This window comes from Chaetodon trifascialis, chromosome 5 (genome assembly GCF_039877785.1).
Source record: "Chaetodon trifascialis isolate fChaTrf1 chromosome 5, fChaTrf1.hap1, whole genome shotgun sequence".
Lineage (NCBI taxonomy): Eukaryota > Metazoa > Chordata > Actinopteri > Chaetodontiformes > Chaetodontidae > Chaetodon > Chaetodon trifascialis.
This window is the reverse complement of record NC_092060.1, coordinates 17299490-17312943: the sequence shown is the minus strand read 5'-3', so window position 1 is coordinate 17312943 and position 13454 is coordinate 17299490. Positions and strand designations below refer to the sequence as shown.

General features: G+C 43.2%; 1 protein-coding gene across 1 annotated transcript in view; it reads left to right on the top strand.

Annotated features, from left to right (window-relative positions):
• The first annotated feature begins 220 nt into the window (after positions 1-220).
• The window catches only part of trpc7b (transient receptor potential cation channel, subfamily C, member 7b), a 49909-nt gene continuing 36675 nt past the window's right edge, over positions 221-13454 (top strand). The window contains exons 1-2 of the mRNA XM_070963404.1: positions 221-739; positions 6954-7716. Coding sequence (XP_070819505.1) covers positions 252-739; positions 6954-7716 — 1251 coding nt within the window. The 5' untranslated portion in view covers positions 221-251. The remainder of the gene's footprint in view (positions 740-6953; positions 7717-13454) is intronic.

Below are 13454 nucleotides of genomic sequence, written 5' to 3'. Positions count from 1 at the left end.
TGTCAGTTGAGGTAGTTTCTAGTGCGGCCACTTCTTCATTTCCCCCATTTTGTAACGGGTTGGCTCCCTGCGCGCGCACTCTCGTCCCTTTCTAATTGGAGCGCGCGCTCTCGTGCAAAGGTGGAGGCTTGGCTCGTCGCTGCTGCGCGGCTCAGAAGAAACTTGTGCGGCTGAAACTTTGACAAACATCGTTAAATGTCTGTCACATAGCTCAAAATATTTAAAGTATATGCTGCTCACGAACTCTTCCCATGTCTGACGAGGGAGAGGAAAGCGACAGCGGCGAAGGAGGACATCTCTCCGAGTCCTCCTCCCCGCCGCTGTCTGTCTGTCTTCCCCGGCAATCTCCGTCCTCTGCGCGGCCCTTAGACCTCTTCTCCTCTGCCTCTCCGCTCCTGGGGGACACAGACCCACCTTACCTAGCCTCTCCGCAGTGTCTTCACCCGTCTCCAGAGAACCGGGAACCAGGGGACTCCCCACACCTCACACAGCCAAAGTTCCGCCACGGCACCGGGGACAGTGGCTCTCCGTTTCGTTCGCGGCGGGATGTACGGATAGACGAGGTGTACGGCCGCTATGATGAGCCGTTTCCCAAGTGGAGAGGACGAGACGCGGCGAACGCTCAGCGCTTTCAGCACCGCGGACAGAGACTCCACCGCGCGCCGGAGCTCTCGGACCAGGGGAACCACTACTCTGTTGAACACATCGACACTGAGTTCAACTCCGAACCCAGGCAAACGTGAGTCATCTGTCCATATTCACCCACAACTTTTATTCATCTATCCAGAAACATGACAAATAAGTCAAGCAAACAGTCTCGTGGCTTTCAGTGGACTGCTTATTTAGGAACTCCATTTGAAGTTATGCAAACAGGCAGCTGAGCCATCGTTTAGAAATGGCAACGCTGTTCTTGGTTGAGGGAATTTAATCAGCAGCAACTAATCCACTTGGGATGCCAACAAGTAGAGGTCAGCTTTTCAGGGGGTAGAGTAAAGCAGCCGGGATTTTCACTGAGCCAGCTGCATTCACCTGTCTGTGCAGATATGGACCAGTGATTGACACTCAGCTTTACAGGTCATCTTATAATTTGCTGTCATGCACTGCTTCAGTTGCAAATGGAACATTTTCAAACTTTTTTGCTGTTATTTTAACTTAGCTTGTGCAGAAATGTGGTGGTTTTATCTTAAAAATCAGTTCCCAAATAAGTGGAGTGTCTGAAGCTCTCTCCCAGCCTCGTTCACTTAAGCTGACAGTGTGTAGCTGCTGTGCTTAGACTGCACTGTGAATTGTGAATGCATGTACAGGAGGTCTACATAAGCAAGCAGAGGGTGTGTGAGTTTGAATGAATTTGTGTTTCTGTGGGGCTTTTCCGCCACAGCCCTTATGTTGTCCTTGTGTTGAGAGAGAGAGAGAAAGAGAGAGAGATTGATTGGTTCTTGTGCATGAATGCATAAGCACCAGTCAACAGGGATTGTGTGTGTGTGTGTGTGTGTGTGTGTGTGTGTGTGTGTGTGTGTGTGTGTGTGTGTGTGTGTGTGTGTGTTAGTCTGAGTAAGAGCGAGAAATCGGAGCAGAACCATGTGACACTGAGCTGGAGAAGACTACACAAATCGCTCCACGGTACATCCCCACAATGACACGCTCATCTCGCACACAAAATATGCACAGAGTCACTCGTAAAACCCCGATTGGGGACCATTTTGCAAAAGTAGTGTCCTATGAAATAATTTCACTCGGTTGTGCTATATGTTTAACTGCTGCAGTGTAAGATAAGTGCTTGTCAGACCATTTGGTGGGAGCAGGCCATTGCATTCATGCAGGACACAAATGGGACATAAATGGTGACACTTAATGGGTATTCATGTAGCAGTGCCAGCTTAGCTATGACTAACAGGTTTTGAGAATGGCAGGCCTCAGCGTTGGGTCTTTGATCTGGTCTGCCCCTTTGATACACCAGTGTTCAGCTTAAAAGGCCTTGCATGGAAAAGAAGCATGTATACTGTCACTAATGCCTGACAAGGCTAAATGTTGGACACCTTTGTGTGCTTGTGTGTGTGTCAAAGAGAGGGTAAAAGAGGGTGAATATGCCCCTTTCTCATTACCAGTGAAATATGGTGAGCAGCTCACCTTTGATTGTTAAAATAGTCAATTTACTGCTTGAAAAAGTGAATGCACTATGCTCTCTTCCACGCAAGACAGAGTGAAAGAGAACCGAGAGAGTACCTAACTCTTCTAAAATATTCTTCTCATGTCTGTACACTAATAAAGTACTAACTCATTAGTCGGTTCTGTAAATATTCCTGCTGTGTCAAAACTTCTGTTTCTTTCCTTTTTTTCAAATCTAATGTTGAACCTGATTCATCGTCTTGTCTTTTTCTCTGGTTCACCAGTAAATGACCTACTGTAACCTAGCAGACTGCTTAAGCTGAAAATAATGAACCTGGTGAAGCATCCTTAGACAGTTCAGATCAGAAAAGAGGATGATCAATTCAAAACTGATTATACAGAGTTCCTGACAGAAGAGCTCACAGTAAGGTAATGTTTTTCAATACATACTGAAGCTGTAATGGAAGTGTTTTGTTTACATTTACACTCTTTAACTTTTTCCAAAAAACACCTTCTATGTGCTCATTTGCATTAATTGGAATAAGAATATGTTGACTGCAGAAAGGTGGCACGGTGACGCAGCAGGTAGTGCGCATGCCTCACAGCAAGAAGGTCGCCAGTTCAATCCCCGGCTTGGGCGGGGCCTTTCTGTGTGAAGTTTGTATGTTCTTCCCGTGCATGCGTGGGTTCTCTCCGGGCACTCCGGCTTCCTCCCACAGACCAAAAACATGCTCATTAGGTTAATTGGTGACTCTAAATTGTCCTTAGGTGTGAGTGTGAGCGTGAATGGTTGTCTGTCTCTATATGTTGCCCTGTGATCGACTGGCAACCGGTCCAGGGTGTACCCCGCCTCTTGCCCGTTGACAGCTGGGATAGGCTCCAGCCCCCCCGCAACCCTGAAAGGGATAGTCGGGTATAGAAAATGGATGGATGGATGACTGCAGAAGCAACACTTTTTCAAAGACCATATCTGAGGTTTTGCTCATTTTAGCCCACCGCTAATCAGACTGACTTTCTTTACTGCTGACCATCATTGTTTCTAGATGAGTTTGCTTCCCTCTATCCATAAATTTCATTCGAGTGCAAAATGTCTTACATGTGAAGACAGGCACCACTGATCTTTGTCTTCTTGGCATGATACTTCAACAACATAGACCATAACAGCAATTGCTTTATGACTGTCAACTAAAATTTCTAACTAAACGAAAGTTTACGAAATTAGAACTCTCCAAAGGCAATTAAATACATAAAAAAAATGGAAAGTCATACTGTGTAACTCAAAGTAGAGGCAGCTTATTTTTCTTTGGTGGGTTATTTCACCACGGAGATTACATTACATTAATTATGCTTGTCATTTTATTATAATCCAAACACAGCGTCATTGGTATGAAAGAACTACATCTTGGCTGGATGAGGCAAGATTTCTGCAATGGTGTGCTGTAATGAAGTTGGAATCACCAGTAGCAGTGGTGCACGATAGTTTCTCCCTTTTCTGACAGTTTAATAGGAGAGAGAGCTGCTTGCTTCGACAGGCTCTGCAGCAGCCTTTGACTTGGATGCAGCATCAAAATGAGAGCTGCAAGTCAGTAACAGCTGAAGCGATGCAGTGTTTGATTTAGGGATTAAAAACCGTTAACATATAATGATATTGCCAGTTGCTTCAAGCAGGCCATTAGTCCTACATCAAATGAAATGTGGAAAGGTTGCCAATGTTGCGATTCAAGACTGAATCATGTCTACAACCCCTTGCATTTTTTTTTTGGAGTCTACTTTTTTAGTGAATACAGTCCAACATCCAGAAAGCTGTTGAAACCCAGATATTTTTTCTCAGGTGTTTGTGAAGCAAAGCAGCGATTACAAAATTGGACTTGTATTCAACAGCTCGAGTGGGATTGCAGCATGACATCATGATCTGCTACACCAATGTTGGGAATGAAGTCTGGTGGTCTCACTTGCAACAACTGTAAAGTCCTTTAGTCTCAAGAACACAATATGATGCATGAATACAACTGCTTACACTATAAGAAGTCATACATAATACAGTACATACATATGCAGTTCACTCACTCATTTTTCTTCTGGTTAATCTCTCTCTCTCTCTCTCTCTCTCCCCCTCTCCCTCTCTTTTCCTCTCCCTCTCCCTCACACACACACACACACTCCGTCTCCCCATCCATCTATTTTCCATTCCCATGTTTGTGATTTTAATTCCGCACAGAAATAATGCAGGTAAATTCAATTTCAGATCAGAATCACAAATAGTCAGAGATGGATGGACAGCAAGATAGAGAGGGATGGAAAATGGCAATTCATTACTTGACTATAAGGTTAGCTAAATGGGCTGGCAGTCAGACTGTCCCCTCACTCATGAGGAATCCTCCCAATGCTTACAAATATGTCTGTGAGTGTGTGTGTGTGTGTGTGTGTGTGTGTGTGTGTGTGTGTGTGTGTGTGTGTGTGTGTGTGTGTGTGTGTGGACACAAGAGATGCTGGAGATATTAGACACAGGCAATGCACTGTAGTAAACCAACAACACAAACATCGGCCTTTAGAAGTCTGTGCTTTATATTATCATAATAAACTCCATAAAGGCAGTATTCACTGCATGGCTTTACCGGTTTACATCGCATTTTACAAATGATGCATTTTTCTGCTTCTGTGTGTGTTCATTTGTGAGATATCAATTGTGCATGTGTGTAAGAGAAAGAGAGAAAGAGGGAGATTTTGCCATCTACCATTGATTGGCAGCCCAAGGCATACACAGCTGATTGTGTAAATCGAAAATCAAGAGCTGCAGGCCTATTATACCCTTTAAACACACACTGACAAACACGCTTTCTCTCTTTCCCCGTCTCACACATACACACATGCACACACATGCTCACGCACTCTCCCACAGTGATTTGCCTTGGTGAGCTTTCTTCATCTTCTCAGTTCCACATCCTTTGACACCCCCGGGGAATGTTTTCACCATGAACAGGTTTCTATTTTCACATTTTCCTTCAGTGTCCAGCCTTGTGTGCATACACACACACACACACACACACACACACACACACACACACACACACACACACACACACACACACACACACACACACACACACACACACAAACACAAACACACAATTTATATATTTTGATGACAGGCCTTATTGTGAAATTGTCATTTTTAAGTTCAGTGCACCAATGCGGAAAACACAGTCTATTCAAGTTAGCAAGCAGGTGTTTTGCCTTCTAATAAGAATTGTTTCAGTGTCACTCTACTATGACCTTTACATTTTATAAATCAAATCTAAAGTCTAAATTGTTTTTTTCACATTGCAAAACTAAACCACCAACACCACTACTAATTTCCCATTCCCATTTTGCATTTTAAAGCTTACCCATGTGCAGTATCTCTCTCCACTCCCACACTGTCAGTCAGTCTTTCTCCCTCACATTTTTCCGTCTTTGGGGAACATCAAGGCTTTTTTCACAATGCAGGTCAGAGTGTCAGGCTGCACAGCAGATGCAATCATTGTGACAGATCTTTGTGTTTCTAAAAAAGTACGATAGGAGAGGTACAATAGTGCCAATAAAATGTGTTTTGCAGGAACAGGGGTGATTACCTGGGGTTCTGTGCAAGGTACAGCTAGTTTTATTTGACCAGTTTCTATTGATGAAGGTTTTTTAACCACTGTGTCCTGCTGGGATGTGACAGTGTGTCACTAGAAATAGTGCTCCAGTTAGGAAGACAAACAAATAAGGACATTTAATGGGAGCCTTGTCAGTCTTCCTCGGCATCTCATACAGATGCACAAGGTCCACTTTAGCATCTGTATGAGACACACTGGGCTTTATGCTAATTTCACTGTAAACTCATCCATGACAATATTAGATGCTCAGAGCAGATGACATAGTATAAAGAGCAAGAATGTCCACAAAAGGAGGTACGTGTGGTGGATAGATCGGTCAAACAAACACATGACTTTCACTCAGGAGACTGGGGTTCAAGTCCCATGAGAAACCATAAGTGACACTAAAAGAGAATGATCTTCTCCTAAACCTAACCTGGTGTCTGAGCCAACCACACTTCAACTGTTTCACAACATTAACCATGCGTTAGAAAAGCTTTCTGGCAGGAAGGCCTTGTGTATTACTGGGATACAAATGTTTTGGATGGCTGGGACAGTTGCTTTGGGCATCTAATATAGCAGTAGATGGGTTTACATTCGAGTTAATTGAAAGCCCAGAGTGTGTCATACAGACACTGAAGAGTACCTTGTGCATCTGTATGAGATGTTGAGGGGAATGACAAAGCATTGGTATTTGACGCTCTGGGAATGAGGACGGGTTGTGAATAGAGCTACATGGGTAAGTGTTCATGCCTGTGTTTATGCATGTGGTGATAGACAAAGACCACTGGCCAAAGAGCCTCTTGGGTTGACCACAGACTCATGGTGTGAGTTTGTCATGCCAGAACCAATTAAGGTGACAGCTTCATCTCTTTTTTGCCAATTAGAGCTGTTGACCTGGGATGGCCCCTGCAATGAGCTTTGACCCTGCTATCATTCATTGATCTTGCTGGAGACAGATACATCACATGTCTCCATGGGATTTTCTCAGGGGTCATACCTTAAGCACTGCTGATAATGTTTGACCAGTGCCTGTCCACGTAGGACATCCACAAAGAGAGACAGTGATGACTTTGTTTGCCTTGTAACACCATAGTCACTCTGATGTAACTAATGATACTGTCATTTCCTCTTACCTCCATAATCTGCTCTCTTGCTCCCCTTTTTTCTTTCCCTTATCCTTCATCCCTTCATCACTCCTTCATCTGCTCTCCTCTTTACTGCCTCCAGGGTGGAAGCCATGCATCGCCGGCACACCACACTGAGAGAGAAGGGGCGTCGCCAGGCAGTGCGGGGCCCAGCCTACATGTTCAATGAACGTGGGTCGCCCCTCACTGCAGAGGAGGAGCGTTTTTTGGATGCTGCTGAATACGGAAACATTCCTGTGGTGCGCAAAATGCTGGAAGAGTCCAAAACGCTTAACTTCAATTGTGTGGACTACATGGGCCAGAATGCTTTGCAGCTGGCAGTCGGTAATGAGCACCTAGAAGTGACCGAGCTGCTCCTAAAGAAGGATGGTTTGGCCAGGATCGGGGATGGTCTGCTTTTGGCTATCTCCAAGGGTTATGTTAGGATCGTTGAAGCCATTCTCGGCCACCCTGCTTTTCGTGGAGGTCTCCGACTGGCTTTGAGCCCTCTGGAGCAGGAGATGCGTGATGACGACTTTTACGCCTACGACGAGGATGGAACGCGTTTCTCGCATGACGTCACGCCCATCATCCTGGCAGCACACTGCCAGGAGTACGAGATCGTCCACATCCTTTTGACGAAGGGGGCTCGCATAGAAAGGCCACATGACTACTTCTGTAAGTGTTCAGAATGTGTGGAGAAACAGAAGAAAGACTCGTTCAGTCATTCGCGCTCCAGGATGAATGCATATAAGGGTCTGGCCAGCGCAGCTTACCTGTCGCTCAGCAGTGAAGACCCTGTGCTGACCGCTCTGGAGCTCAGCAATGAACTGGCAAGACTGGCCAACATTGAGACAGAGTTCAAGGTAAGGTAGTTTCTATGTCTTCTTGACATCTTTACCTATAGATTTTTATTTAACAGTGTTTTGCTACTTCTATCCCATCACTTTTTAGTGGCCAAACTTCCACAAACAGTACTGTTTTATGTGGGTTGCCAAAGGGTTGATTTGGCAGAGTGGTGTAAGGAAGGAAGGTGGAAAAGAGGAATGCTCTTCTTCAGAAGACACACACACAATATATTTAATTTAAAGACTTCAGAACGATAAAACAGCTATGCTGTGAATGTTAAATGGTGAAATGTATCATCTTACGCATAATTACAGTCCTTTCACTCTGAAGTCCATATACATTATTCTTTTCTTTGTTTTGTCAGGAACTTAGGAAGAATAGGGACATAGTGCTCAATGAATAATTGTGGCTCAGATTCTCATTATGAATAGATTCTCCAGTGTACTCCCAGCATTTTAATACTCTTCTGAACTACCTATTACCAGTGCAAGCTCTTCTCAGCCAGCTTGTAAGAATTGTAAAGAGAAACACTGAAAATAAAATATGAGAGATTGGTGTGCATTTTTACTGAGAAAAAAAGATACTAAATACTGCAGTCACTGAAATGAACTTCGCTTCCGTGATAATGTTGGTGGTGGAAGAGTATACAGTGTGTGTGTGTGTGTGTGTGTGTGTGTGTGTGTGTGTGTGTGTGCGTGTGCGTGTGTGTGTGTGTGTGTGTGTGTGTGTGTATGAGAGAGAGAGATAGAGAGAGAGAGTTGGAGAAAATTAAGTTGCTCATGTGTGTAATAGTTAATGATGTTGTTTGAAGTGGCTGGATCTAAGGTCTTCACATCTTTGACTCATAGCAGTCCCACACACACACACACACACACACACACACACACACACACACACACACCCACAGTTGACTTCCCTTTTGGGGACATTACATAGACTTATATTCATTTCCTGGAAACTTACCCTAACCACAACCATTGACCCAAAAAGCAGTTTTGCAACTGTGGACAAAAGTCGTGTCCCCAATTAACAGGTCTTTCATCTGAAATTTGTCCCTGAGAGTAGTCTGTGTCAGAAGCACACACACAGAGAAATATTTTCTGTACTAGGAATCAAACCTGGATGTGCTGGCATCTGTTCTGAAGCAGGTTGATTGGCTCGGCCTGGGGGAATAACGTGCCCGCTCACTCACACTGCGTGACAGGTTCGGGCAAGCTTTAAGTACCAGCTTGAGGTGGAGAGGGAGATGATTCCCACCTAGTGTGCCAGCTGGTACACCTGTCCCGAATCAGTTGGCTTTGGATATTAAGGACAGCACACTCACTGACAAATGAGACTCACTGAGAAAGACGAACTGCCACATATACTGTCACCACTTGACCAGTAATGCTGGCAGATGCAGTTGGAATTATTACTGCTATATTGCACATTGTACAGTAAGTGCAAAGTTCCCAGCCTTCGGTTCCCATAAGCATTGTCACATGTCGTAATAACATGTAATAATAACATGTTTAATAATAAATGTTTAAATACAGGTTATTCAAATCATTCATTTGAACACAAGATCAGATCATCACAGTCCAAAAAGTCAAAAGACGACTGTATGTTGTATTAGTCCTTTTGACTGTCAGCAACTGGACGAGTCGACACTGTTTTCAAGCACTGCATTTTGGTGCAGGGCCTTCATCAGCAATTTCAGAGAGATACACCAACCGTCTGTCTCCAGCTGCTTTGTTTTCTGTTTTCGGTGTGGTGATAATTATATGAAATCAGTGAGGAGTTGAGTCTCACTCTGTGTCTCTGCCAGGGAAATCTGTTAAAAGCCACTTCACCGGCTCTATGGCATTGTCGTATATTCCACAGTGTGATCATATGGTCCTGTTATGTGTCATCCCTTGTGTCCAATAGCCAGCAGGAATAACAAATAACTTAAAATAGTTTGTGGTCCAGTAGTTGGTAGCATGTTTTCTTTCATAATTTGGATAAAATATATGACTTTATACATTGAATTTACAGAAAAATTTGCTTTCACTTGTGTGACCGACACTGCTCAGCTCCCATTGATTACTCGCTCAATACTTATAGTTGAGATCAGTAGTTCAGAAAGCATGACCATAATTGAACCAATCAGTTAACAGTGCTCTGATAATGTTAATATTTCTTTGCTATGGTCCCCCTGCATCTGTCCATGTGTTGCTGCATGATTTCCCTGCTTTCCTTTTCATTTCTGTCTGTCCTTATGCATCCATTATTCATTTTTTTCTCCCCACCTTTGTGTTTGTCATTCAGCCTTCCTGCTTGTCACTCTGTTTCCCATCTCCAGACAAGTTAATGAGAAGGGCTCACCTGAGGGACCAGAGTTGTGTTGGAGCTCATCTGTCTCATTACCATCTCATTATCACCCCCGTCTTCTCTTTATATTTGACTCCCTGTTCCTCTTCACTTCACCCTATCATTATATTAAAATATCAAATAATTTTAAGACAGTGTCCCAATAGCCTTAGTCCTGTCTCATGTGGGGGAATCAAACATGGGGAATAAGAGTTAGGGCATAGATTGAGGCATCGTGTCACTGAGAATAAATGTGATGTTAGTGAATGAAACAATACTTTATGTCACTGATGACACCTTAATGAAACTCAAGCACTTCAAAATATCTAAAACAATATGAGACTTTCCATGCTGATGCCAACACCAGCACATTTAAGTTTCTAAAGCTTCTGTTTGCATTACAATGAATACAAATATCACATTAATGTTGAAACAATAGTTCCACCATGATTTTTTATTACTGAACAAAGTATGACTGAATCGATTTGACATCAGTTTTTTAAAGGTTTTTGTTTTGTGTGTGTGTAATACTGCGCTTCGTTGCCTTTATTGTCGTACCAATCATTGCGAGAGTTAACCTGAGCTCATGAAATGAAAATAAAAATGGCCCGAAGGCAGTTCATCAGCAGTTTATTCTGTTTCTTGAGTGAATACCTTCTCGTTGAAAAATTAGCTGGTACTTTTATGAGCAGGGGGTTGCAGGCCTCTGACCCTGTCTTTGACTCTGTTCTGTAATAAGCTGACATATGTTCTGTGGTTTGTTTATGGGCTGTGTGAACCTCCGCTCTCAAGATTTGAGAGCTGCCTGCTGAACGTCAGCCTATTTAATGAAGGAAGCTTCCAAATTCACATTATCTTAATTATGACAGCGGTGTTTCCGTCTTGTTGTTGTCTGGGTTTGCTGTTCTGACAGCGTAGCTTGTGATGAAACATTATTCAGCTGCCAACCCCCAATTTTCAGAAGTTGGAGGTTTCATAAGGACATGAATGCATTGTGCACATTTAGCCACACAGAGCAACCCATGGGCTTCCATTTTTATAGATGTTTTATCCACCACCTCCAAAGTGTCAGGATATCTACACCACTCTATTTTGAGATTAATGCAATGTATCATAGTGACATGCAAATATTAGAAAAGTTTACATTCGTAATGTTACTGTGTAAACATGTTAAATATATGCAGAGAATCCGAACACAGTATAGGATGCAGCTCATGTATCCACTGCTGCTTACGGAAAACAAAAATGTACACACATTTACATTCGCTCAAGTGCAAGCAAACACCACTTTGGCACTCACTGGCAAACATGAATAACCTGTCAGAGTGCAGAGGTGAGAGTGCTGCTGTAGCGCTGCATGTTGGATGTTTATGTGGCCACTGCTAAAGGCATATCAGACCTCCCTAACAGCCTGACATTTATCTCCAAACATCTAGCTTTTCAAGACAGCCCATCAATTTCTCATATGGGCTTCAGGACACACACGCGCACACATACAGTACACACACCCCACATATCCTGGGGAGACGCAGCGAGAGAGAAAGAAATTGGCGGAGGAGGGTATCATTTAATTTTTTTGAAATCACATTGCACTCTGTGCTTGTGTCATGCCACTTTTAGTTGAATTTAGTTTAAATTAAGACACATGGCCACAGAGAAAGTGAAAAAAAGAGGGAAAGTGATGGGGGTGCATGTCTGCTGAAGTGCAACAATAGAAACTCTCTCTGTCCTGTCCTGTTCTCATCCCTCCATCTTACATCAAGTCCACCCCCCCCCCCACCCTCCCACCCCATGTTTCAGGCTTGGTTCATGTCCTCCTGAGTTCACTCATCTGTAGCCACTCACTCTGCTTCACACTGCTCTGTCTCCATTTTCAATCCCACAGCATCATTCCCTTTCCTTTATCTCAGCCACTGAGGCACAATCCACATACCATGAATTGTGATTGCGTTTTCACAATGTTTATGGTGTCTGTATGTGTGCTCTTGATGTATATTTTAGGATGTAAATACCATTGATGAAGAAATGATTTTTGTATATACGTATATACCCGGAAGACTTACCTTTACCTGAATATAAACTCACATGAAATTGTATTTAATTTCTTTCACTTAGCAGACAAAGGGTTAGGTCACACATGTGAAATTAGAGAAGCACGTGAGCACCATCACATCTTCAATTCATGTGTGCCTGCATTAGCGCGTGTGTGATTGTACCCTTAAGGTAAAAATACACCTAATGCCACCTTTTCCCTCATGTTCCCCAAAGGGCTCATTCACCTTTTAATTTGCAGATTGTGATTGGCCGTTTGACCAACCTTATCTCACGTGCCATCCAGTTCAGTATTTTTTTGATTCAGTGATGAATCCAAACCTGATGGGCTTGATTTTAAAATGTACTGCAGCTGTTTGGCATTTAAGAGTATGACCACTCTGTGATTGTAAAAAATTGCTCTATTTTATATTCAAGACACACAGTGCAAGTCGTACTCGAAGCAGCCCCCCTGTCAAAGAGGGTCAAACACTGGAGGAATGCAAATCATGTTCATGGTCTGTATCTGCACCAAAATACAGAACATACTCAACATATGTGCTTTATCATACCTGCTTACAGCAGAAGTGTGCCCTAAAGGAAAGTGAGAGTAAAACTGGTAATTCCCCACCATGTTTAATCATAATGATTTTGAAGGGGAGAACTGTGTAAGAATTTTGATGAAAATCAGCATTATCAACACACTGTACACAAAACTAACACAGCATTGAATGCATAATAAGAATCAGACCTTAGGGACTGCAAACCTGCCAGCAGCTGCAAGCTGCTGACTGTTTACCTGCTCGGTGAAGTGTTAAGAAACAGAACAAGGCAGGAGGACGAGGGGAGGTAGTGTACGAAGGAAGGGTGACGAGTGAACTGTGTGGGGCAAGACAGAGGGGCGAAAGGTTGAAGCTGCGTGAAGGAACAGGAGGAGGTGCGAAGGTTGAACAGCCTGATAGGAATTCTGAATTGTAGTGAAGTGGACAAAGTTATATTAAGTTATATAAAGCCACAAATCAATTTTTTTCCATTTGACAGTGGTGATCGGCACTTTGAGCAATTTCCACCACGAGAATGAGGAGCAGAATCCACCAGTTACCGCCTTGTGCTCCCAAGATAAAAAAAGGTGCTTTGTAAATTGAAAGAAACATTCTGGTGTGTGTTGTTCTCTTGTCTCTTGAAGACATGGACACATCTTCTGGCCTTGTGTTGATTGCCTCGACTCTTGTCCTATTAGTATAAATGCTGGTCAGGAGACTGCTAGGAAGGAAAGAAGGTGCTTGCAGGGCCATCAATCTTTCAAAGTTTAAATAAATGCATTTATGAATGTGCAGCTATCCTCTTTTTTCCAGTCCACTAACACACATTCATTGAATTTTGAAAACGCTGG